This window comes from Quercus lobata, chromosome 9 (genome assembly GCF_001633185.2).
Source record: "Quercus lobata isolate SW786 chromosome 9, ValleyOak3.0 Primary Assembly, whole genome shotgun sequence".
Lineage (NCBI taxonomy): Eukaryota > Viridiplantae > Streptophyta > Magnoliopsida > Fagales > Fagaceae > Quercus > Quercus lobata.
This window is the reverse complement of record NC_044912.1, coordinates 54,627,088-54,652,047: the sequence shown is the minus strand read 5'-3', so window position 1 is coordinate 54,652,047 and position 24,960 is coordinate 54,627,088. Positions and strand designations below refer to the sequence as shown.

The 24,960-nt window shown below is 34.7% G+C and overlaps 2 protein-coding genes across 3 annotated transcripts; one reads left to right on the top strand and one right to left on the bottom strand.

The window, feature by feature from the left end:
* The first annotated feature begins 252 nt into the window (after positions 1-252).
* On the top strand, positions 253-23,149 carry LOC115959483 (transcriptional corepressor LEUNIG_HOMOLOG-like). 2 transcript variants are annotated; one of them, XM_031077899.1, is made up of 18 exons: positions 253-413; positions 854-943; positions 1,053-1,150; positions 1,379-1,488; positions 1,602-1,891; positions 2,232-2,307; positions 2,404-2,515; positions 6,006-6,055; positions 6,145-6,402; positions 7,700-7,771; positions 8,241-8,462; positions 8,778-8,919; positions 9,003-9,112; positions 9,592-9,741; positions 9,938-10,093; positions 10,189-10,305; positions 10,459-10,656; positions 22,910-23,149. In XM_031077899.1, the coding sequence occupies exons 2-18, from the start codon at positions 912-914 to the stop codon at positions 23,051-23,053; spliced, it is 2,337 nt and encodes a 778-aa protein (XP_030933759.1). In that variant the 5' UTR covers positions 253-413; positions 854-911; the 3' UTR covers positions 23,054-23,149. The 2 variants fall into 2 exon arrangements, with proteins under 2 accessions (XP_030933759.1, XP_030933758.1); XM_031077898.1 differs by lacking the exon at positions 22,910-23,149 and adding an exon at positions 11,893-12,529.
* LOC115959485 (glutathione S-transferase U8-like) lies at positions 15,230-16,600 on the bottom strand. Its single transcript, XM_031077900.1, has 2 exons — positions 16,183-16,600; positions 15,230-15,762 (listed from the first exon to the last, which is right to left on the bottom strand). Exons 1-2 carry the CDS (start codon positions 16,492-16,494, stop codon positions 15,403-15,405), a joined length of 672 nt encoding a protein of 223 aa, XP_030933760.1. The 5' UTR covers positions 16,495-16,600; the 3' UTR covers positions 15,230-15,402.
* Positions 23,150-24,960: the final 1,811 nt, after the last annotated feature.

Below are 24,960 nucleotides of genomic sequence, written 5' to 3'. Positions count from 1 at the left end.
AATTTTGTAATATTTTCACATTAAATTTAGGTGTAGTTGTTAAAACTTAAAAGTGTTGTACTTCTAGTCAAATCTACAATGTTGTGAGATTTTATTGGGTAGAATATCTAAGTAAACATTCCGCCAAAAAAAAAAAAAAAAAAAAGAAGAAGTAAACAACACATGTTTGGTTTGGTTACAAATCCGAACCTCAGGTTCGGCAATGTTACCTGATTCCTATAAAAATAGTAGGAGTAGATTCTTTTCTTTACCTCTTCTCTTATTATTATTATTATTATTAAAAATGGTGAAAGCTGTAGCGGTTCTACTTCAACTTCATCAATGAACTTTCGTCACTTTCCCGAGAACAAATTGCCGAAATCATTATTACAATAATAACAGTGCACGCAAATTCATTACTCTTATATCACCATGTAAGGATTTCAGATCGCAAAATTCATTACTCTGCGGAATTAACAATTTCTTATATTTTTGTTTTTTTTTTTTTTTGGGTTTGAATTTCTGGTTTGAAAGATTTAGTACAAGTTAGGGTTTTATGAGGTATATTTTTTATTTATTTATTTATTTATTTTTATCGTTAACAGTTTAAAAGAATTATGTGATTCAGTTAATTGGTTTCACTCCGTTTGGTTCCCAAGAAACCACTAGAAAAGAAGTTCAAACTGGCATGCTGAAAACCGCACACACAAGTGAAAAAAAAGAGAAAAGTTTCAGCAAAAGAATTGGCTCAAGACTAAATTGACCTGATAATAGGGTTTTAGAATTTCTTTTATTGTGGTTTCTTGGGAACCAAACAGGTTTGTATTATGCTGTTTTTATGAGGGATCTGATGCTAAGGATGGCTTACTTGCAGGCGGTAACAGTTATTGATTCTTCATTCTTTGGTTTTTGTGTTCTAACTTCGAAATAACATGGCACAGAGTAATTGGGAAGCGGATAAGATGTATGTACACTCTGAATTTTGTTTCAGTGGGTTCCAACTCATTCTTGCTGTGCTAAATTTACTGAATTTATGTTTTTTTTTTTGGCTGGGTTTCCTTTTCTTGTGGTAGGCTTGATGTTTACATTCATGATTATTTGTTGAAAAGAAAATTGCATGCTTCTGCAAAAGCCTTTATGACTGAAGGGAAAGTCGCCACAGATCCAGTAGGTAAATGTTGCAAGCTTAATTCTTTTCCTATACACTTTTTTGTTTTTACTTTACATTTACATTATTGTATTTAGCCATGTTGCTTGCTAATAAATCACAAAATTCTAGTTCAGTTTATGGTTTGCATAATTAAGGGTTTACATTCTTTTCTCGACAAAGTAAATTATGGTTTGCTTTATTAGGGAAGAGAGTGAGATGAGTTTGATAAGTTTTAGTTTGGATGTGCAGCAATTGATGCACCTGGAGGATTCCTCTTTGAATGGTGGTCTGTTTTTTGGGACATATTCATTGCTAGGACGAATGAGAAGCATTCTGAGCCTGCCGCTGCTTACATTGAGGTGTTTGCATTATGTCAATTGATTTGCTTTGGTGATTTTTGTAATAACAAAATGAACAAAACATGTCCAATCTTTTTTTTTGTTTTTATATTTTTTGTTCTCATTGAGACTAGGCTCAGCAAATTAAGGCGAGGGAGCAACAGCTGCAAATGCAGCAATTACAACTCATGCAGCAGCGCAATGCACAGCTGCAACGCAGGGATCCTAATCATGCTGCTCTTGGTGGTTCTATGAATGCTATTAACTCTGAAGGAATGATGGGGCAGTCATCAGCCAGTGTGTTGGCCATGAAAATGTATGAAGAACGTATGAAACACCCTCATTCAATGGATTCAGAGACATCCCCACCTATAATTGATGCAAATAGGATAGCCCTTCTCAAATCAGCAACCAATCATCCAGGGTAAATTGGCTTTAATTTCTATATATATGCATTTACCATTAAGTGATTTATACTAATCATTAATTTCTCTTTCATTTAGTTTGTCCATTATTCATATGGTTCCATATATAAAATATCTTTAAATAAAAATAAAAACCATTTAAGCGCAATAACCGCGCCAATTTTTATTTTGACCCAAGGCTTTGCTACTTCTTGTTTTTAAACAAAATACATCAATCCGTAATATTCCAACCTGCTCTCCAGTCTCATTGGTTAATGATGCATGTATGTATGATCTCTTATTTACCTATCTTTTCCATGGTTGGACTGGATCTTATGTCTTTGGTTGTTGTTGATTCAGTCAGTTGGTACAAGGGAATTCTGGGAACATGTCTGCAGCTTTGCAACAAATCCAGGCACGAAGTCCTTTGACAACTGTAATTACTTGGACCATATGCTCTGGTTGCACTTGCCATTTCTTTCTTTTTCTCCCTACAAGACCATGCTGAACGTTTTCTATATGGAGTTTGTAGGACATCAAAAGCGAGGCTAACTTGGGTGCAACTCAAAAAAGTTTGCCTATGGATCCTTCATCAATTTATGGACAAGCTATTTTTCAGTCAAAATCTGGACTAGGTGGTGCAGGTAGCATTTCCTGACCTTCCCTAACTGGAACAATTTACCCTATAACTGTATTTCATCTTTTTTAGAGTAAGGGTGGTATTTGAAAAGTTGTTTTCATTGCCCCCTTCCCCCTCTTCTCTAAAGAACATAGGGGTCATGGATTATGACATCATTCGGTAATTCCTTACCAAAATTGCCTGGCTGCTGTACTTTCTATTCCAAAACAGTAAATGTAAAGACCCCAATTACACCTTTGAAAGAATGATTGATAAAACATGAATAAACCATAACAAGATACAGAGTTTTAAGGCTATATTGTCACCAAGGCTTAATAAAATTTTTATTTCATTCAAGGACACCAAATTATATTTGGAGAAGAATATATATCACTTATAAAGACTTAAGGGAAAGCGCTAGCCACGTCTAGGTTATGCCCCAAAATGACTAGTTTAGTTACAATTGAGACTCCTTATAGTTGTTAATGAAGTCTAGATCAAACCCAATATATGCTTGATGTGGGACTCGGCACACACCCACACAATACATAGTTACACACTAAATCAATATCCAATCAATTTGGGGCATCACAATCTTCTCAACTTAAGTACTTGACATTCTCATTAGGGCCCACTTTATGGGGCATTATCTCTGAGCTCATATGGGATTACAAGTATGGGATTACAAGGTTGGTTTTGGTAGCATTTGTAACATCCCAAGGAAAAACACTAGCAATAACTATGCTATGCCCTAAGGGTCCATTTGGTTTGGTTGGAGTGAAACAGGGAGGATAGAAAATGGAGAAGAGAAAAGTGGAGAGAAAATTGATTTTATGGGTATTTGGTTGGAGAGACCGAGAAAAGGGGAGGATGGAAAATTGGTGGGGCTTGGGTGTTTTCTCCCTTGGCCCACCAAAATTCTATCTCTTCAAATTGGGGAGAAAATAGAGGGGAGAGTAATAGTTGCAGTCAATGACTGAACTACCCCTCCTCTGACATGCTAGACCTACTAGGTTTTTTCTTTTCAATATTTTCTAGAGTGTCTTCTTCTTCTTCTAATTCTTCTTTTCTTTTCTTTTTTCTCTCTCTCTCTTACATGCTAGACCTGCCAGTCTTTATTTATTTTTTGGCAATATTTTCTTGAGCGTCAGGTTTTTTGTTTTTCTTCTTTTCTTTTATGGGTTTAACTAGATTTGAATATATATATATATATATATATTTTTTTTTTTCTGGGCATGATTTATCTTTTTTAACAAATTTGGGTATTGCCTTTTTTTTTTGGGTTGGTTGTTTGCCACTTTTTTTTTAATTGGGTATCATTTTTATATAAAGGTCTATGAGTAAATTTATACAAACTCATTTTTTCCATCTCCAACCAAACACAAATGAGGGAAACAAAATTTTTTTCTATCATTTCACTTTTCCATCTCCTTAACCAAACGGACCCTAAAAGGACTAGTCTAGTAACAATTGAGACTCATTATAAGTGTTAATAAAGCCCAGATCAACATAGTGTATGCTCGATGTAGGACTTAGCACGCACCCACACAACACACACTCAATCAATTTTGGGAATCACATCACTCATGGTAATAACAAATTGCACATGGCTAGGCTAAACTATTAATGTCCCCATTGTTGGATGTTTTTATAAGATTCATGGACTATGTTTTGTGGATTTCAATCATATCACTATTTTAGATGGGATGTTTTTTCATTCTAACTTCTAGCAGAAGCCTTTACCTAAAAAATCTATGTAAGATATATTAGCCTAGCCCCGTTTTAACATGTTTGAAGATAAATAAAAATCTTTAGTGCTTCTTATAGTGTTCTAGTTTATGCTCCACCAACTGTAGTATGCCATGTGTCTAATATATTTTCCCATTTTAAACTTTGGTTACTTTATAAGGAAAAAAAAAAAAGGTTGTGTGGCAAGCTGCAATTGATGGAGCATAAAGTGGAATACTAAGAGTGGGACAGAGGATTTTTGTTAATTCTGAGATAATTGGTATACCATGTCCTAATTTGTAGTTTGCATATTGTGGTAATCCTCGTTTAAGGTAATATTTGTTCAGATATATATGTTTTGAGCTTGATAGTTTGACTGAGAAAGCTGCATGCAAACATCTTGTTTCAGCATGAATGTTCATATGGTAGCTTCTATTTTAATTGTTTAACATGAATTTTTTTAGCCCGAGATAGTGGGTCTAGAGAGCCCTATTCAAAGTTTCTCATATTTAAGGAAAACTATTAATGAAAGAGTGAAACATCTCTGAGTGGATAAACTGTTGCATCTATCTGTGCTGGTATTAATGAAGCGCAAATATGGAGATGAGATATAAATATGACACAAAATGGATATGAAATATGAACATTTTGGGTCAAGGTCGGCCTTGGGTGGTTTTTTAACTTCTGTGGTGGTGTCTTTGGCCGTGTGTGTCCAGTTTGTTGGATGGGTGGATTTGTGTGGTGGTTCTTGGTTGTTGGAGTTGGTGGTTGTTTGGCAGCAGGAGATAGAAGAGGAAGAAGAAAAAGAAAAAGAAATTGAATTTTAAAATGAAATTCTTATTAAAATAAATCATGTGTTCTGCATGCGATAGTATTTTCCATCCACTGATGCAACTGAAATTTGAAGGAGCAATTGGTCATTTCTCGAACATTAGGGGCTTCTAATTTTAAACTAGAAGATCAAGGAGCCAGTTTGATTTTGACCTGAAGTTTAAGAGGTGTTTTTTCCATTTTTCCCTTAGGGATTTCTCACAAATTTTCTGTTCATGTACACCCAAATTTTGTTTCTGGTATTGATAAAGTTTCTGAACTAGGAATTATGAGATCTTTGTATATTTCTACCCTTTTTTTAACACCCTACTATAATTTTAGTAATAAAATAAAAGAATAGAAAATATATTGGAATGGGGGAAGGGGGAGGATTTTGGAGGTTATTTTGTTGAAATGGAATACTTCGCTGCTTATTCTTTGCACTTAGAAAGGGCCTTAAACTATATTTGCAGGGCTTATATCTTCTTAGGTTCTTATGTTTTAGTTTATTTGATCCTAGAGATGAAATAATTGCTCCCAGCCATATATAGGTTACAAGTTCTTTGAAGGGATTGCATCTGTTTCAAGTGTTTGACAAAGAAGAGACTGTGCTTTATAGGAGTTTGTGATGATGAACCTTGGATGCAAGTAGTATTTTTTTTTTTGGATAGGTAATAAGACTTTTATTGAGAAAAAATTGAACATCATGTTCATGATGGTGAACACTTTGAACAAGAAAACAAATACAAAAAGATTAGATGCAAAGTAGTATTGGTTCTATGAAAGAAACCATTCATCAGAAAAGCCAATTCTGTTTTCTTTGTCCATATTGCTTTGGGAGTATCATCAATATTGCTCACACGTGGATTAAATTTATGAATTTCTTAAGAGAAGGCTTACTTTACTGTCATTTTAATTGAAATAATCGTCATTTTAGCGTAAAGACTCTGTATGTAATTCTTCCCTGCTTCCTTCAGGATTGAATCAAGGCGTTACCGGTCTTCCATTAAAGGGTTGGCCTTTAACTGTAAGTTGAATATTTCTATATTCTGCACATTCTTCTCTTCTATTTAGTATGAATTTAGGCAAGTCCTTGACTGTTGCCAAACTGTACAGGGAATTGAGCAACTACGACCAAGTTTAGTACAGAAGCCTAATCTGCCAACCCAAAATCAGTTTCTTTTAGCATCACAACAACAGCAGATATTGGCACAGGCTCAGGCACAAAGCAATCTTGGAAATTCAACTAACTATGGAGATATGGATCCACGTCGATTTTGTGGGCTGCCTAGGGGTAGCTTGAGTGCAAAAGATGGTCAATCCACCAGAAATGATGGATCTATATGCTCTCCTGTGCAATCAAGTTCACCAAAGGTTAGAATACCTTTCCAATATCAGAAGACACTTCACAAAGATTAGCCTTCACAATGCACATGTGCACAGACAAACACACGAGAAGGATATCTGTACAGTTGGCATTAAAATTTTTTCTTTTTAAAGTGTATCTAGGCATAATTATTATCTTTTTCGTTTTGGGATATCTTCCTTTGGGCAGTTTGCTTTCAGAATTTTTTTTAAAACATTCATAATAACAAAAGGAAAATGTGTAAGAATTAAAGACCTTTAAGGCTTTAACAGAGGGAGGTTTGTTGTATAGACTCGTCACCCATCAATTGTTTTTGAAGGCTTAGGAGTGTAGAAAAATACTTTCATTGGGAATGGCTAAAATAGACAAAATCATTTTCGGAAGTTGGAATCTACATCTAGGCATGGTAATTTATTTGTCTTGTTTTTTTTTTTTTACATTTTAATTATTTCTTTAGCAGAATTTCAATATTTTTTTAAATTTGGCATGTTATGATATTCTTCTCTCTCTCTTTCTCTCTTTTTTAAATTTTTTATTTTTAAATATGCCACTTGATAATTATGGTAGTTCTTTAGTTATTAACTTATTAATAGGTATTTATTATGATTATGTTTTTAAATTGAACTATCTATTGATTTGGGATTATTCTAATGGACGATGTAAGTATAGGAGGTTTTAGAGGAAATCTTTATAGAATTTAATCTCTCTCTCTCTCTATCTATATAATTTAGAATAATGAAGTGAAAAATTGTGAGCCATCGAAAGTTTATGTGACGAAATTTCATGAGGTCAACCAAAACTCAAACTACTTTCAATTTATATATGTGCAAGCTTTGTATGGGAGGATGGGACCAGATAGGAAATTTCCAAGCTGATCAATAATTTAATTGAGTGCATGTGTTTAAAAGGCACTTCCATCCATGTTCCTTGTTCAGATGATCATGCAAATATAGAATGGAGTGCATGTGCTCAACTTTCCCATCCAAGAAAAATAAGTATGCATTGTATGCATAAATATGCCAGCTTTCTTTTATGTGGATTGTGTGGTATTCTCAAAATTTGTTAATTGCAGATGGAACTTCCATTAAACAACTTATTAGCAGATTAATAGATCACTTAGGAATGGCATATACATCACACATCCTATCATCTATGTTTTCTGTAGGAAATTGTTAGTTTTCTCAGTGTGCAAATGTCAGATAGTGATTTATTTATTTTTATAAAAAATAAAAAGATAGTGATTCAGTGAACATAGTTTTTTTAAGGCCAGTGACTTCTTTCTGAATCTTTGGTGGTTTTTAACAGATGAAAATGGGTCAGATGCAACACTCTTCATCTCAACAACAGGACCAATTGCAGCAACAACAATTGCAACAGGTTGTGCTTGGTTATCCAAATGGATGTAAAACTTAGGTACAATATATTAGATTCCTCAATTGAATTCGAACACCTGGTTGCATTGAATTTCTTGTCCTTGGAAAAGATAACTCAATTTGTGTTTTATTGATCGATGCAACCCAGTGTTTGAATTTAATTGGGGAACGTATTACAACATCTAAGGTACTATACCTAAGTTTTGCCCTTTCCAAAATAACTAGATATCTTCCTATATGGGCTAATTAATGAACTGTAAACTGTAAACTGTCTCACAGAAATATGCCATTACATTTCATAGGATTCCTACTGCCACATTTGCAATAAGAAGATGTATGTAGTTTTTTCAATTTTGGATTAAGCTAATTAACATTCATTCACGGAAATATGCTTCCTATTGCCACATTTCAATTTAATGTTGTCATTTTTTTCAATTAAGGTAATTAACATTTTTTGTTTTAATAATCTGCAGAATAACAGGAAAAGAAAACAGCATTCTTCTTCTGGAGCTGCTAACAGCACTGGTACAGGAAATACTGTGGGGCCCTCACCTAGTTCTCCAGCATCAACCCACACACCTGGTGATGGAATAACAACAGCAAGTAGTATGCAGCATGTTAACAGTGTGCCCAAAAGCTTGATGTTGTATGGTCCTGAGGGGATGGGAGGCCTTGCATCATCTTCTAATCTGCTGGTATGTCAATAGTCAGCTTATGGTTGAACATCAGCAGAGACATCATGAATTTAATTGATCAATTGTTGTTAAAGAATATGATTGATATTGCACATTGACCTGCTAACGTATTAGTAACTTATCATTTATTGTTTCTCAATAAATGTATGCAACACATGCAGTCAGTTGTTTGGGGGATGTATTAAACACTCATTAAAAAATACGGACTTGTGTATTGAGCTTGTAGGGATATATCTTCATTTTAGATGCTGTAACGTTAAAGCTAAATAGATTGGAATATTACTATGGTTCTGAAACATCATTTCTAACTTTCAGGAAGACATGGAACGATTTGGAGATGTTAGTGCATTAGATGATAATGTGGAATCGTTGCTGTCTCACGATGGAGGTGATGGAGGGAACTTATATGGAGCGTTGAAACAAAGTCCTGCTGAGAACCAAAAGGAGTCTTCCAAAGGTAACCCTATCATCATTTTGCATCTATGAAGATCGACAATTTATTTGTTCTTTGACATACTATTTCTACAATCTCCATTCCAGGTTTCACCTTCAGTGAAGTTGGTTGCATACGGACAAGAAACAGCAAAGTTACTTGCTGTCATTTTTCATCAGATGGGAAGTTGCTAGCTAGTGCTGGACATGACAGGAAGGTATATATCCTCTTAGAGTAATGAGAAAATGCCATATTTTGAGAACATGTTTGTTTGTGTGGTATATCTCCTTACTAATACGTATTCATAACAATATTTAGTTGTTTAAAAATTATGTTTTCCTTCTGACTTTTTTTCACACTCAATTTAGCAACGAATTGTATCACTCCTGTAACCTCTCTTTTTTCAAGTGGGGTGGCGTGAACTACTGACCTCAGACTTTGGAGTCACATGGGAAGAACAACTTTATGCCATTAAACCAAAATGGCTTTGGTTATGATGGCTACATGATTGTGTTGTGATAAAGATTTTATTGTTTTAGAATTTTTTCTCTTACATTGTTGACGTTAAGTGTGATGGAAATCTTTGATAATGCTTTACTTATGAAATTTATACATTTTGTTCTACAATCTAGTTCATTTACTTTTTTCACATCAAGACCAAGTAATTAATGGAAGGTAATTTTTTGTATGTATTAGGTTGTCCTCTGGAACATGGACACCTTGCAAACAGAGAGCACTCCTGAAGAACACAAATTAGTGATTACAGATGTTCGTTTTAGGCCAAATTCATCTCAGTTGGCAACAGCTTCAGTTGACAAATCTGTGCGATTATGGGATGCAGCCAATGTAAGTGCATTCTTCCTCTTTCTAAAATCTTGGGTGTTGGTTAAGTTTATGAAGTTAAGACTACCCAAGAATGATTTTCATCATTCTAGACTTTGGAGGCATTGTTTCCTTTGTGCTTCATGAGATGCATTCATTAAATTTTATATTCCTGTTTTACTATACTGCCAAGATTAACTTAATTAAGATACTGTGGCAGCCAAATTACTGTGTGCAAGCATATACTGCACACAATTCAGCAGTGATGTCCCTTGATTTTCACCCTAAGAAGACTGATCTATTCTGTTTCTGTGACAATGACAATGAAATTCGCTATTGGAATATCAATCCTTTTTCCTGTACTCGTATTTCTAAGGTTGGTTCTTTCTTTCTGCTTTTAGTCTTGGTCCATCTTTCAATTACTAAAGCTGCAATGAACTATTAATTCTAATCTTCTTTTGTTTGGCATAGGGAGGTATGGCACAAGTGAGATTTCAACCAAGAATTGGACATCTACTGGCAGCAGCTTCTGATAAAGTGGTGTCCATTTTTGATGTCGAAACCGACAGGAAAACCCTCTCATTCCAGGTATGAAATGTGGTAATTGTATTTTGTTAATAATTTTAGGCTGAGGTTGAGCAACTGACACAGCCCTGTCTTGAAATGTTATCCGTGTTTGACTTCCATTTTTAGCATCTGCTCTAGTAGTTTTTGTAATTAAATCCTCCACCTCATATATAGGGACACTCTGAAATGGTAAATTATATCTGCTGGGATGCAAATGGAGATTACTTGGCATCTGTGAGTCAGAATTTGGTGAAGATTTGGTCATTAGCCTCTGGGGAATGCATTCAGGAGCTCGGCTCTAATGGGAATCAGTTTCATTCTTGTGTATTTCACCCAAGTTATTCAACTCTCTTGGTCATTGGAGGAATCTCGGTAATTCCTTGTACTCTTCATGGGGAAAATTTTTAGATAAGAAATTAATCTGTCACAATATTTGATGACTAGTGTCTAATATAAGTTCTGTCCATAGTTGTGTTTTTAGACAGTGCTAAGTCCTTTTTTTCTCTTTCTTTTCTAAGAGTGACCTAGCTCAATCCCATTCTACCCTTTTTCCACCTAACAGGGAGTGATAGTTGAATTATTTGGTGGAAATATATTTTTATCCGTGTTTGACCTTCACAGAACTAGCTATGGGGAGTCAGTTGAATTATTTGGTGGAAATATGTATTGAATAGTTTGTGTTGGATGCTACTTAAATTTTTAGTTTATATCCCTAAAGATGAACTTTTGGGTTTCAAGTCTTTGGTGATGACTTGTTTTCATTTTTATTATTATTATTATTTTTTTTTGGGGGGGGGGGGGGGTTGTAAAATCAAGCAAAAGTGATGTAAAATAGTGGGATTAATTATTTTTATTCCTATTCAACCTTATGGCAGCTATTTGGGGGGTGTTTGAACACCCCTTGGAAATAGAATCATATGAAACTAGTTGGATATTTTGCATGTCATCTAATTAGTTGACATTTTTTTGGTTAAATCTTTGAATTTCATGGAATCACTGTGTAGGATAAGCTATGATGGGGCCACACCTAATCCTCACCATTTTTTCGTGTATTGATGAGATTGTTTATAGATCAAATCTGTTCAAATAAATACATTTTTTTTTTTTTTTTTTTTTTTTTTTTTAAAAAAATTTGGATGGTGATTAATGGTGCATATAAGGGAAAAAGTAGAGCATCTATTTTTTTATAGAGAAAAATCATTTAATTAATATCTTTACTTTGTTATAACATTAAAGAACCCTTAACCTATATAATATCTTAGTGTTAGAAATATTTCTTTATAGTTGAAATTTGATGAGGCATTGTCCTATCATAGTTTATCTAGCGCACACACACACTTAATTGTCACTTGCTGGCTTACTCCTAGTCTGTAATTACTCAACTCTGAAGGATGGATTTTGTAATGGACCTCATGTTAGTGGGAATTCAAACGTTGTGTTAGCCTTCTTGTTTGCTTGTTTTTTCAATGGAACATTATTTTAGCCTTCTAGTTGTGTCAATACATGCTTAGCATATAGAATTTAGCTTTCAAAATTATGGTCTTGTAAAGGTTGATTTTAATGAGCTGACTTATTGCTAATTGTTGTTTTTTAAATCATGGGCTGCAGTCTTTGGATTTATGGAACATGGCTGAGAATAAAAGCATGACAATTGCAGCACATGAGAATATAATTTCTGCTTTGGCACAATCACCTGTCACTGGAATGGTTGCCTCTGCAAGTCATGACAACTCTGTGAAGTTATGGAAATAAATAGAGCTCTGTTATGGCAGTGTCCAATATTTTTGAAGCTCTTGGCATTTGCTTTCAATCCTCACTAATCTTGGGAAAAGAAATAGCATGCTGTTTGGAGTCTGTTTGTAATAATTTTGTGTTACAATTTCAAATGTGGTGCTTTTTTTTTCCCCTTGCTTACAACAAATGGGGAAGGGGGATTCAAATGCTCCTAATATAAAGAATTGGGCAGTATCACTGAGCCACAAGGCTCTTAGTGTCATGTGCTAATTAGCAATGCAATTTTTTTTTTTTTTTTTTGGTGGGTAATTATGTTTCAAGGTGAAAAATGATTAGCCTGTATAGCAAACTTGTTTGATGGAAGGTGGGAGGAAGAGTGTGTTCTTCATTTGCTAATTCCATGCCTAGGGAAGACTGTTACTAAATCTATTCAATTCCATAGCTTTTTGGGCCTCTTTGCTTTGTAATTTGACCAATCACAACTGTAAGTGAGAGTGCTCTCTTTTTCGTCCTGCTTGCCTTCCCTTTTCTTCTTTGTTTTTTTTTTTCTCCTTCAAATCTTGTGTGATCTCCTCTTCGTTGGAAATTGTCTCCTGCATCATTGGATATTTGGATAACCCGTTAGAGCATTCATATCAATCTCAACAAACTGGTCTTAGGTTAAAAATATAGCTAAAAGCCCACCAAAAAAAAAAAAAAATTCAACACATCAGACTCAATAAACTAACTAAAATTTTTTACCAATCAACAGCGATCACCACTTGTAGTGAGATAGTCTTCCTTGCTAGTTCTAAAAAAATGTTTTTTTATTCTCAAAACTCTCTCTCTCTCTCTCTCTCTCCACCTAACCTCCATCCCGTGGTAGATATAACATACCCTTTAAATTGGGAGTCCCAGTAGATGTCTTCTTCAAATCAATGTATCAAACACACGAGGTCCAAGAGTTTGAATCATTTCTTCCATTTGATTTGTGTATTTCGTATCCAGTGGATGGCCACAGTAAAACAAAAATTTCTTTCATTTTGGGTTCCTAGTTAAACAAGTTTAGTATTTCGATTCAGATTTTGGGGTTTCGGGATCTTATTTCAACGATTTTGGGTTTTCCATTCAACAATTTTGGTAGTGAGGAGTACGAGCTCAAATGGGATGGTGAGATTAGGGATTTAAGGTTCAATAGAATTGGGATTTTATTTCTGACCTCCCATATGTGTGGGTAGTTGATGATTGGGGGTCATGTTGGACTTAATTTGAGGTAGGAAGTTGGCTTAATTTTTAGGGACAGATTTATTAGGGAATTTTTAATGGAGTGATGCTACAACTTAGAACATTATTATTGGTGGTGCTAAAAAGTCATATTGCCATTTTAGCACCACTAATTACAAAATTGGGACTCCGGTGAAGCCAAAGCCAAAGTTTTTCATAAGTCTTTCAAAGTACCGTATGAATTAGAAATCCTCTATTTCTCTCTTACGATAGTTACAAGTTTTTTGTTAAGTCTTTCAAAGTAATGTGTGAATTAGAAATCCTCTATTTCTCTCTTAGTATTTTACTTTATGCTCAATTAACTGTAATATGATATATATATTTAATTTTAAGCTTTCATTACTTAAAAAAAAAAAAGGGACATTGGTAACTAGTCTATGATATTGTGAATCTATTCATGCCATGCATTAGTGATGCTAAGTCATCGGTGGATATTTTGTTTTATTTTGTTTTTATTTTTTTTTTCCTTACAAAAAAATAAGAGAGAGGATTTGAACCCAAATTATCTTTATTAGAATAATTAAGTAAACCATTAAACTATAAAGCTCTTGATGGTGGCTTCTTTATTAATTAATGTATAATTCTGATTACATATTTACGAGTAAGTTTTCTTAATGAGACTAGAGTTAGAGCATCACCATCAGGTCTTTCATAAAAAATGTCATTTTGACACACGAAAAACCTACTTTATTATTTTATCACATCATTTTCCAATATCTCATTCATTAGATGTTTATTCTTCAATTTTATACATTAAAATAATATTTACAACACATTAAAATAATATATTAACTCCTTCCATCATCATCATCATCATCATCAACAACAACAACAACAACAACAACGCACAACCACCATTGCCGCAACAACACTGACAGCCACCATCGGCACAAACCCACATCCACCAACACCAACTAAAAAAAAAAAAAAAAAAAAAAAAAAAAAAAAATCCACAACAACCCACCACATTCACAAACCTCAAAACCCATCCCAAATCAAACAAACCCACAACCACCACTGTCGCAACAACACTGACAGCCACCACCGACACAAACCCACATCCACCAACACCACCTTAAAAAAAAAAAATCCACAACAACCCAAAAAATAACTCCACCACCACCCATAATCACATGAAACCCACAACCGAAAAAAAGAAGAAAAAAAAGAGAAATAGAGAGGCGTAGAAAAAGTGATAGAAAAAAGGAAAACAAAAGAGAGAAAAAAGAAAAGAAAAAAAGAGAGGTGAAGCTTTTGGAGAAAGAAGAAGAAAAGAGGAAAAGAGAGTGACAGAGATGGAGTGGCGGAGAAAGAAAGAAGAAAAAGAAAAAGAAAGAAAGAGAAGAGAGAAAGTTAAAAATGATGAGAGAGAAAGTTAAAAACTATTTTTTTTAGCATTTTTTATCCGTATCATTCCAAAGATGGAATGGTACTGTTCACATGGGGTAAAAATTATGAGATTTGAAACACCTTATGAGAGGGGTTTTTTGGTGTTTGATGTGTCAAATGCCAAATATTTGGCATTTGACACACCTGATGGTGATGCTCTAAGGATGTTTAAACTAGTTAATATGTTCTTGTATTAAGAGTCTAGGTATATTGATTAATTTTATATATTTGGTTAGCCGTAACTTCTTTAAACATTTTTTTCTAACTATAGTTGTATTTTTATTTTTATTTTTAAACAAATGTAAACATATGAAAATTCGCCTTTGATTTATCTGGTTTGTACTTAAGCAGGCGTGGCCCTGTAAATACCTTGGTTGTTTAGTTCTTTTTAATGCAGAATCCTTTTTACCCCAAAAAAAAAAAAAAAAAAAAAAAAACTGATGAAATATTGATGCTAGGGAAAAGTTCAATATGCGATGTTGATTGTTGAAGACTAGTTAATAGTACTTCTTTTTAATAATTTTTATTGACAGAACAACCAAGAGTGGAGAAAACTTCATAGAAAAACTGCAACAGGGTAAGCAAGTACAGGGCTCAAACAAACTCTCTCTACTACAGTCTGCAGACAAATCACAAGAAATTACAAAGTACATAAGAAGCCAATTGATGACAAAGTGGTCAATTATTATGCAGTAATAATGCACCAATTGTGAGTGGTGAGTATAAGTTCATCTATTTGGAAGCATTAACCATCCCAAAGCGTTTTCGCATATAGGCAACATGTTTGTCTCTAGGAGGTAGACTTTCCTTGATGGCACTTACACTCACAAACTCATTAGCCCAAATGAAAAGTTTGGGAAATTTCTCCCTTGTCAACAACTCTGATACCCCTGAAGCTTCTTCAAAAATTCCAAGCCAGTAGCCTATCATGTTAGCAGCAATGTCTAGCAGTCCAATAGTCTCTCCACCAAAAAACCTCTTTCCCTTGAGCTCATTTTCTAGAAATTGTAGAAGCTTAGATAACTCTTCCACAGCCTTCTCGCGCTCTTTCCGATCTTCACCCCAGCAAGCTTTAAGTATTGCAGGCAAGCACTAAAAAACAGAGAGAGAAAACTCAAATTTTAATAGATAATCAGTCAATACATGGCTTATCATTAAAGCCTTTGGGTGCGTTATTAGAAAAGTGACTAAATAATTAAATTAATCATTTTTTAATAATTTAAACTTTTTAGAATAATTGGTAATATATCACAGTAACAATGCAAATCAAATAGTCATGAGATTAGATTGAACTCTGTCTACACCATTCCTTCTATATAAAATAAAATAAAATAAAAAACTCACCTCTTAGGTCCACATGAGAGGAGTATTAAAGCAACCACAAAAAAAAAAAAATATATATATATATATATATATATATATTGGCGCAAATACAATTTTAGTCCAATATAGAAAATACATTGTTTGTTTATTATTATTACATTACAAATTTACAATTGAAAGAAGCTTTACCTTTTCGTCTATGAACTTAGCCCAGAATCGTGTATTGGCTCTCTCATAAGGATGTTTGGGCAAGATGGGATGATTTTTCCAAGTCTCATCAATGTATTCAAGAATAACAAGTGACTCGGCCACAGGCTTTCCATTGTGTACAAGCACGGGAATCTTTTTGTGAACTGGGTTGTATTTGAGGAGGGAAGGGCTCTTGTTAGTTAGATCTTCTTCAATGTATTTGTACTCTATTCCTTTCAGCTTCAAAGCCATCTCTACTCTGCGGCCATAAATGCTTGGCCACGTACTAAACAGCAATACTTCTTCAGCCATAATAACACTCTTTGTTCCTGCAGTTTACTTACAGAGTTTGTAATGAGATTGAAATTTCAAAGGCTTGTCTCTACCTTCTGGGTCTGATGCCCTTTTATAGAGCCTATGCATGATTTTTATATTTAATTTTAAGAGGAAAAAAAAACCCAACTTGAATTCGTCCATTAGTTTGTATCTTGATGCTAACATATATAGAACGTGGTAAAATTGAAAGTGTCAAATGTTCCCTTTTTCGCCAAGCAGTTGTGGTAAGTGCTGTGCTGTGCTGGAATGTCAAATCCAGGCCATAGCTCATTGATGATCTCAGCAATGGCTGAGCTGAAGGATGACCTCAGCCAGAAACAGAATAAGTCTTTCGGAAGGCTCTAGAGCAACGGACTAAACTAACCACAGTATAATATTAATATATACTAGCAAAGTCGACGACAGCCTTTGGGTCATGTGGCTCATCCAGCCGTACTGTAGTTCCCCTCATAGTCTTTACCTAACATCGGAAAATTTTAGGTAAAGAAACTTGTGGGTTTTGTCACCAAACACATCACCATTACTATGAATTGCATTGGCCATGGGGGAGTCAGTTGAATTATTTGGTGGAAATATGTATTGTATAGTTTGTGTTGGATGCTACTTAAATTTTTAGTTTATATCCCTAAAGATGATTAGATGAACTTTTGGGTTTCGAGTCTTTGGTGATGACTTGTTTTCAATTTTTTTTTTTCTTTTTTTTTTTTTTTTTTGGGGTTGGGTGGGGCGTAAAATTAAGACCTAAGCCAGCCTGATGTGACACTCTTACTACTAAAGTTTCTTTATAGTTGAAATTTGATGAGGCATTGTCCTATCATAGTTTATCTAGAACACACACACAAACACACTTATGGCCTGTTTAGGAGTTTAAAAAAGGAGGGGGAGTAGAGTAAAGGAAGGGAGAGTAATTCAATTACCTTATTTGGAAGTTTTTTTAAGGAAGAAGGGGAAGGGATTTGGAGGGGTTTCAACTACTTCTAACCCCTCATTTTTAATTCTCCTAAATTGGAGAGATTTGAAAAAAGAGTAGAGTAGATAAATTATTAACCAAATGAATTCCCTAATTTAACATTTTTAAATTAACAAAAATACAAACAGATTATATAATAAATTTTGTTTGTTTCCCGAGAAAATATGAGAAAAAAATTTTTGAATCTCACTATTTACCTTTGTTACTGACTTTGCAAATAAGGCAACCCAACAAGAAAAATTCAAGCTCGCAATGAAATACAAATTCCATTAGAAATTGAAACCCTACCAACAAAATCAAAACGAAAAAAGAAAAAGAAAAAAGAAGCAAAACGATTCGGATTGAACCTGCAAAAAATTCAAAGCAAAACCAAAACCCACATCCAATTTGAGAGAGAGAATCGGAGTGAGAGAAAGAGAGGATAGGAATGAGAGAAAGAGAGAGAATCCACCATTGCTGCCGCTCCAAACCACCATGCCATCGCCGCCGATCTTCAGTCCCTGCTGCCGATTTTGATCTCCAATCCACGCCGATTTGAGAGACCCACAACAAAAATTCAAACCAAACAAAAACCCACATCTAATCTGAGAAAGAGAATCAGAGTGAGAGAAAGAGAGGATCGAAATGAAATCACACTATTCGGATCAAAAATAGATTTTATCTTAGAAACAGAGCAAAAAAGATTGAACCTTGCAAGGACAATTCTTGATGACGATGTAGCCATTCTTGCGAATAGTACCAGCTTGCTGAGGGTAAGTCTTGGAGTCTCTGGCATCGGCCTTGGACTCGTAGTGGTGCTCCTAAGTTTAATTATATTTAATTGGATTTTTACTCTTTTTTTTAGTTTTTAGGTATATACTTTATTTTGTTTTATTTTTTAAAATTTTATTTATGCTTCTCCCCCAAAAAAAAAAAAATTCACTAACATATTCTAAGATTGGACGAATAATAATCAAGTTCAAGACTTTACAAAACTGATAAATTAATCATAAACCAATGTTGCAAGTTCATTTTTAAATAGGGGTAAATTTGTCTATTTAAATCATTTCCTCTCCTCTTCATCCTAATTGTTAAAACATCCAAAACAAGAGGAAGAGTTAATTATTCCCTTCCCCCTTACAAATTTTAAAAACATCCAAACAAGGTAGAGGGGAATGGTTCCCCTCTACTCTCCTCCTTACTACTCTCCTCCCAAGAAATTCTTAGATGGTCCTGGACTACAAGGTCAGCAAGTTGACCTTGTAGTCCCAGCCAATAGAGAGAAGACATGTAACTAAAAATGTATGATGTCAATTTACATGCCACGTCATTTCAACAAATCCACCAATTTTAACATCGTTAACCTTTCCGTTAACCAGTCCTCTGTTCAAATTTCAAATTTCATTTGGGAATTGAATTGGCGGGTAGGCGAGAGCTTTCACAAAGTAAAAGCTTTCAAATTTCATTATTTTTGCGAATTCTCTCTCTTTCGCGTTTCCTGTTTCTCTCTTCCTCTGAGATATGGAGCTCCCTGTTCATCATCATCAGTCATCACTACGGCTAGCTATCTCATTAGTTTTTATTTTTTGAAGATTTCACAAGACAACACTTCAGCTTTTTTTTCTATTTCATTTGTCCCTGCCCATTCGGCTATCTCACTGCCATTGTCATCATATGAATTTTGGTTTTTGACCTTGAATGTGAGCCACCCAGGTGATAAATCTTTTAGTTATTTTACTTGATAAATTTGAAGTCTTTTAGTTTTTTTTTTTTTTTTTTCTTCTTAGCTCAGTATTATCTGGGTTAAGTTCTTGTTGGGTTTCTTTTGTTTAATATTAAATGGGTCAAGCTTTAATCGTGTTCCTTTAGTGGCACTTTGTTGGAGTCTTAGGTTCTGTAACATGAAAATGGGTTTCAGATTTGATTTATAATTTAACCTTATCGATTATTAAATATAAGGAATAGTTTTAGCTTTTGCTTCCTATATATATATATATATATATATATATATATATATAAAGTTTTAGTCTTTGTTGGATTTGATCCGATCAGAAATCTTTTGGAAATGGTTGGGATCAAAAGTGCTAGATTTAGGCAAAGCATCAATCTTCCACAGTTTTTTTTTTTTTTTTTTTGGTGGCATAGAAAGTGTTTGTTAAAATGCTTCATAGAGTTTTGGTTTGTCTAAACTGGTTATGGCTTTGTATCCATGTTTATGTGGTACATTTAAAAAAAAAAAACTGTGAATTCCGGTGCATTGAATAATTTATTTCTCAAACTGAAATAATTTTATGAATTTTTTTTTTTTGTCCTATATCATGTAAAAAAAATTACAATATTTCACTTTTCTTTGTCATTTTAGTTTTGATTGCGTTTTATTCTATAGATCTTCTTAGAGACTAATTTTTACTCTCTAATGCTATGAGGAACACAATGGATTAATTTGCAAACCCATTTGATGTCATAATACTACCCTGGTTATTTAACTTTGTGAAGTGCAATTTCTCTTTGTTTTGTGATTTTGATAGACTTGATGTTGGAGGCTTCAACATGGTTGCAGCTACTGCACTATACCCTCTCAATCTATTAAGTGCAATTGTTGGACTAAGTGGCTCGCTTCTGTTATGATTCAAACAAGCCTAATTGGCATTCAACAAGGCACTCTAGGCTAGCTAAGAATGATGAGGATAAACAACATCAATTTTAGTATGAATAGCGTAAATATCTTGCAGCAACAACAGAATGGACAGATGACTAGCAAGGTCAATAAGCATGAGTGTTAGTTATCCAAGAGAGTTGTTGGTAGTCTTTTGGTATTAGAATTTAGCCAATAAATTCCTTTTTAGGTAGTTTTTTCAAATTGAGTTATTATAGTTTGTTTTTGTTCTTGTATTTATTTTATTATTTGCTCTAGGATATTGTCAAGTTGACATTTACAAGATGTATGTCCTCTTGCAGAATGTATTTGACATTATGGTAGATTGCTCAAAGAAAATTCATGATTTATGAATTCCTAGACCAAGCAAAAGCCAAGAAAGTATCACAAGCATTGGCTATCAGTATCATAAGGACTGATTTTAGATTTTTAAAAAGCCTAGTTAATCAATATCCATATAAACTGCAATTGCAACCACTCAACAATGCCATTGCCATTGCAGTGCAAGTTTAGGTACCTTTAGAGACAGCTCCTACACCGGATTTCACAAAATTGAAAAAAAGCAGCACCAAATAAACATTTTTAATTCATTTCCCATCAAATGGCATACAGTGCACGGCAATGTGCAATTCAACTGATGATAAGCACTCAACTAATAACATAAACTTGCTAACAACTAACTAGCAAACAATCTAATTGTATCCTCTACAAATCCAAAAGTTTAGGAAATAAGTTATGAATTTCTATCTCCAACTAACAAATCCTACTGACTGAGCCCAACCAGCCTTCAATCTTGAACTTCATCACTTATCCATCTCATCCAAAGCTGATAATGACAGCTCCTTCAAGTTCAATTTGCTGATCCTCATCCTTGCTCTTTTACTCATCCTCATCTTCATCCTTGGCATATTGAGATTCCCTCTCTCCAAGCGTCTTCCAAGTTTGTCTAAATCATAACACAAAATCATTATGTTAATGTTCATCAATTAAAATCTACTGTCTAACAACTTCAAGGTAACCTCTATCCTGTATCCACCATTGCACACAACTACACAAGTATCCATCATTAAAATGCACACAAGTTAGCTAACAATAAAGGCTTGTCAATCTAACTCTATTTAATAAAATTATAAAAATCAATAGTAAAACAGGCAATAAAATTATAACACTAATGATTTTGTTCATGGAAAGGATAACTGGAACTTCATACAATGCATAAAAGCCAATATCCGAATAGCTAGGTATTCAATGACACCTCATTAATAGCCACAGGATTGGATTCTTTTAAATTCCCTCAATTTCTCAGCAACCAACTAGAGCACAAAGTAAAATTGAATTAAGAAAAAAGTTACACAAGTGTTGGAAATCATGTCAGTAATAAATCATTTTCTTATTAGTTTACAAAAATGGTCCCCAATTGAAAATATGTCTTAAACCACTGCCCATGTATGTATGCCAAGGAAACATTGTGGGAAAATCAAAATTTTGCAAGAAACCAAAAAACAAACGCAAATGAATGAGATTTCATACACAATGCCCGAGAGTTCACATGATAACATGTCCAAGAATGAGTCTTAATGATTTAACTGAGCTTCTCTCAAGCGAATAAATAAGTTTCATGAAAGGTCTATAGCCAAATTCTTTAAAGATGACCAAGTCTTTTCCTTGGAGCATTTTATCAAACACATTGAGTACAGGAGGAATATACATAAGTTGTGATATCAAGCGGCCATGAATTTCTAAATACCCAAGACAAATGTCATTCAACATACACATTCCATCAAAGACTTAACCATAGTCATCAAAGAGATCAACATGGTTATCAAAGCAAACAAAAAGAAAAAAAAATCATCAAGTCACCCATGTCAGAAAATTTCATGGGCCAAGAAAATCGGAGAAATTCATCATACCAAAAGAAAGGGAAAGTAGACTCACCCCATTCATTGCTTGAAACATTTGTGATTGCTTGAATCTTGGATCAAGCATTATTATCATTTGTTGGAGGAACAGGTTTTTGGATTGCCAATCAAAGCAATCGTCCAGCCAGGATGAGGAGGCCACAGATTACAGAGAGGAAACTGGAAGGAAGCATGCAGCGATGAGCGGGCAGTGCCGAGGTTACCATCGTTGCCGAGTGGGAAGTTGGAGACGACGATGGCAATTTTGAGAGAAATACATTTTGTTTGGCGTTTGGGGAAAATGATTCCAAGGTAGCGAAAAACGTATTGTGAATTTGTGATATTCCATAAAGCAAATTTGAAAAGTTTTCAGATGCAAAAACCCGCCCATTTACATCTCAAATTTGAATTTGATCATTTGAACGTGTCTCACAGAATTGACGGAATTAAAGGGCCGTTAATGGAGTGCAATGACATGGCAGATAAGCTTACCTTATCAATTTTCAATGAGCTGTCTTATGTTTATTGGTTGGGACTACAAGGTCAGCTTGCCAACCTTGTAGTCCCGGACCACCTAAGAATTTCCCCTCCTCCTTCTCTAAACTTCCAAACAGGCCATTAATTGTCACTTGCAAGCTTACTTCTAGTCTGTAATTACTCCACTCTGAAGGATGGATTTTGTAACGGACCTCATGTTAGTGGGAATTCAAACGTTGTGTTAGCCTTCTTGTTTGCTTGTTTTTACAATGGAACATTATTTTAGCCTTCTAGTTGTGTCGATACATACATAGCATATAGAATTTAGCTTTCAAAATTATGGTCTTGTAAAGGTTAATTTTAATGAGCTGACTTATTGCTAATTGTTGTTTTTTAAATCATGGGCTGCAGTCTTTGGAGTTATGGAACATGGCTGAGAATAAAAGCGTGACAATTGCAGCACATGAGAATATAATTTCTGCTTTGGCACAATCACCTGTCACTGGAATGGTTGCCTCTGCAAGTCATGACAACTCTGTGAAGTTATGGAAATAAATAGAGCTTTGTTATGGCAGTGTCCAATATTTTTGAAGCTCTTGGCATTTGCTTTCAATCCTCACTAATCTTGGGAAAAGAAATAGCATGCTGTTTGAAGTCTGTTTGTAATAATTTTGTGTTACAATTTCAAATGTGGTGCTTTTTTTTTTCCCCCTTGCTTACAACAAATGGGGAAGGGGGATTCAAATGCTCCTAATATAAAGAATTGGGCAGTATCACTGAGCCACAAGGCTCTTAGTGTCATGTGCTAATTAGCAATGCAATTTTTTTTTTTTTGGTGGGTAATTATGTTTCAAGGTGAAAAATGAGTAGCCTGTATAGCAAACTTGTTTGATGGAAGGTGGGAGGAAGAGTGTTCTTCATTCGCTAATTCCATGCCTAGGGAAGACCGTTACTAAAGCTATTTAATTCCATAGCTTTTTGGGCCTCTTTGCTTTGTAATTTGACCAATCACAACTGTAAGTGAGAGTGCTCTCTTTTTCTTCTTGCTTGCCTTCCCTTTTCTTCTTTGTTTTTTTTTTTTTTTTTTTTTTTTCCTTCAAATCTTGTATGATCTCCTCTTCGGTTGGAAGAATTGTCTCCTGCATCATAGGATATTTGGATAACCTATTACAGCACTTACATCAATCTCAACAAACTGGTCAAAGGTTAAAAATATCACTAAAACCCCCCCAAAAAAAACCCACACATCAGACCCAATAAACTAACTAAAAAATTTTAGCGATCAATAGTGATCACCACTTGTAGCGAGATAGTCTTCCTCGCTAGTTCTAAAAAAATGTTTTTTTATTCTCAAAAATCTCTCCTTGCTAGACTTTGTCTTTCTCTCTCTCTCTCCACCTAACCTCCATCCCGTGGTAGATAAAACATACCTTTTAAATTGGGAGACCCAGTGGATGGCTTCTTCAAATCAATGTCTCAAACACACGAGGTCTAAGAGTTTGAATCATTTCTTCCTTTTGATTTGGGTTTTTCGTATCCAGTGGATGGCTACTTCAAATAAATAAAAAAATTCCTTTCATTTTGGGTTCTTAGTTAAACGAGTTTAGTATTTTGATTCAGATTTTTGGGTTTCGGGATCTTATTTCAACTATTTTGGGTTTTCAATTCAACGAGTGAGGAGTACGAGCTCAAATGGGGCGGTAAGATTAGGGATTTAAGGTTCAATGGAATTGAGATTTTATTTCTGACTTCCCACATGTGTGGGTAGTTGATGATTGGGTCACGTTGGACTTAGGGTGTGTTTGTTTTGGGTGAAAATCACTTCCGGAAATGCGCTTTGACCACGGAAATGAATTTCCGTTCCTATTTTCACTTCAAATGAATTCCGGAGAGAGAGAGAGAGAGAGAGAGAGAGAGAGAGAGGAAGAAGAGGCGAACCCCGAGCTCGAGTCCGCGCTGATCGCACACACCAGTCGATCTTGCGAGCTCCAGTCCGACGATTGCACTGGGCTGCTTGATCTCGCGAGCTCCAGTCCGACGATCGCACCGCGCCTATCGCACCTTCGATCTCGCCTCCGCGCGATCTCGCCTTCGACCCACCGATCTTCGACCCACCAATCTCTCTCTCTATGTGATTTTGATTTTTGTTGTTGTTGTGGTGGTGTGGTGGTGGTGTTTTGGTGGTTGTGGCTTTTGATTGCCAGAGTTTGCTGCCGTGGGTTGAATTGCCATGTGAAAAATTTGTAGGAAAATAGCATTTTCAACCATACAACCAAACACCAGAAAATATTTTTCACAACATTTTCTGAAATGCAACCAAACACTTAAAAAATATTTTCCTTTCCGGAAAATAGCATTTTCAGAAAATAAGTATTTTTCGGAAAATCACTTACATGAAAGAAACACAGCCTTAATTTGAGGTGGGAAGTTGACTGGGCATGGGGCTTATGACATGTAGGATT

Excerpts from the sequence above, each read along its gene's own strand:
- LOC115959483 (XM_031077899.1), top strand. The coding sequence starts at position 912 with ATGGCACAGAGTAATTGGGAAGCGGATAAGAT. Across the intron at positions 8,463-8,777 it reads CATCATCTTCTAATCTGCTG|GAAGACATGGAACGATTTGG; the intron begins GTATGTCAATAG and ends TCTAACTTTCAG. Across the intron at positions 9,742-9,937 it reads GATTATGGGATGCAGCCAAT|CCAAATTACTGTGTGCAAGC; the intron begins GTAAGTGCATTC and ends ATACTGTGGCAG.
- LOC115959485 (XM_031077900.1), bottom strand. The coding sequence starts at position 16,494 with ATGGCTGAAGAAGTATTGCTGTTTAGTACGTGGCCAAGCATTTATGGC. Across the intron at positions 15,763-16,182 it reads CTAAGTTCATAGACGAAAAG|TGCTTGCCTGCAATACTTAA; the intron begins GTAAAGCTTCTT and ends TCTGTTTTTTAG.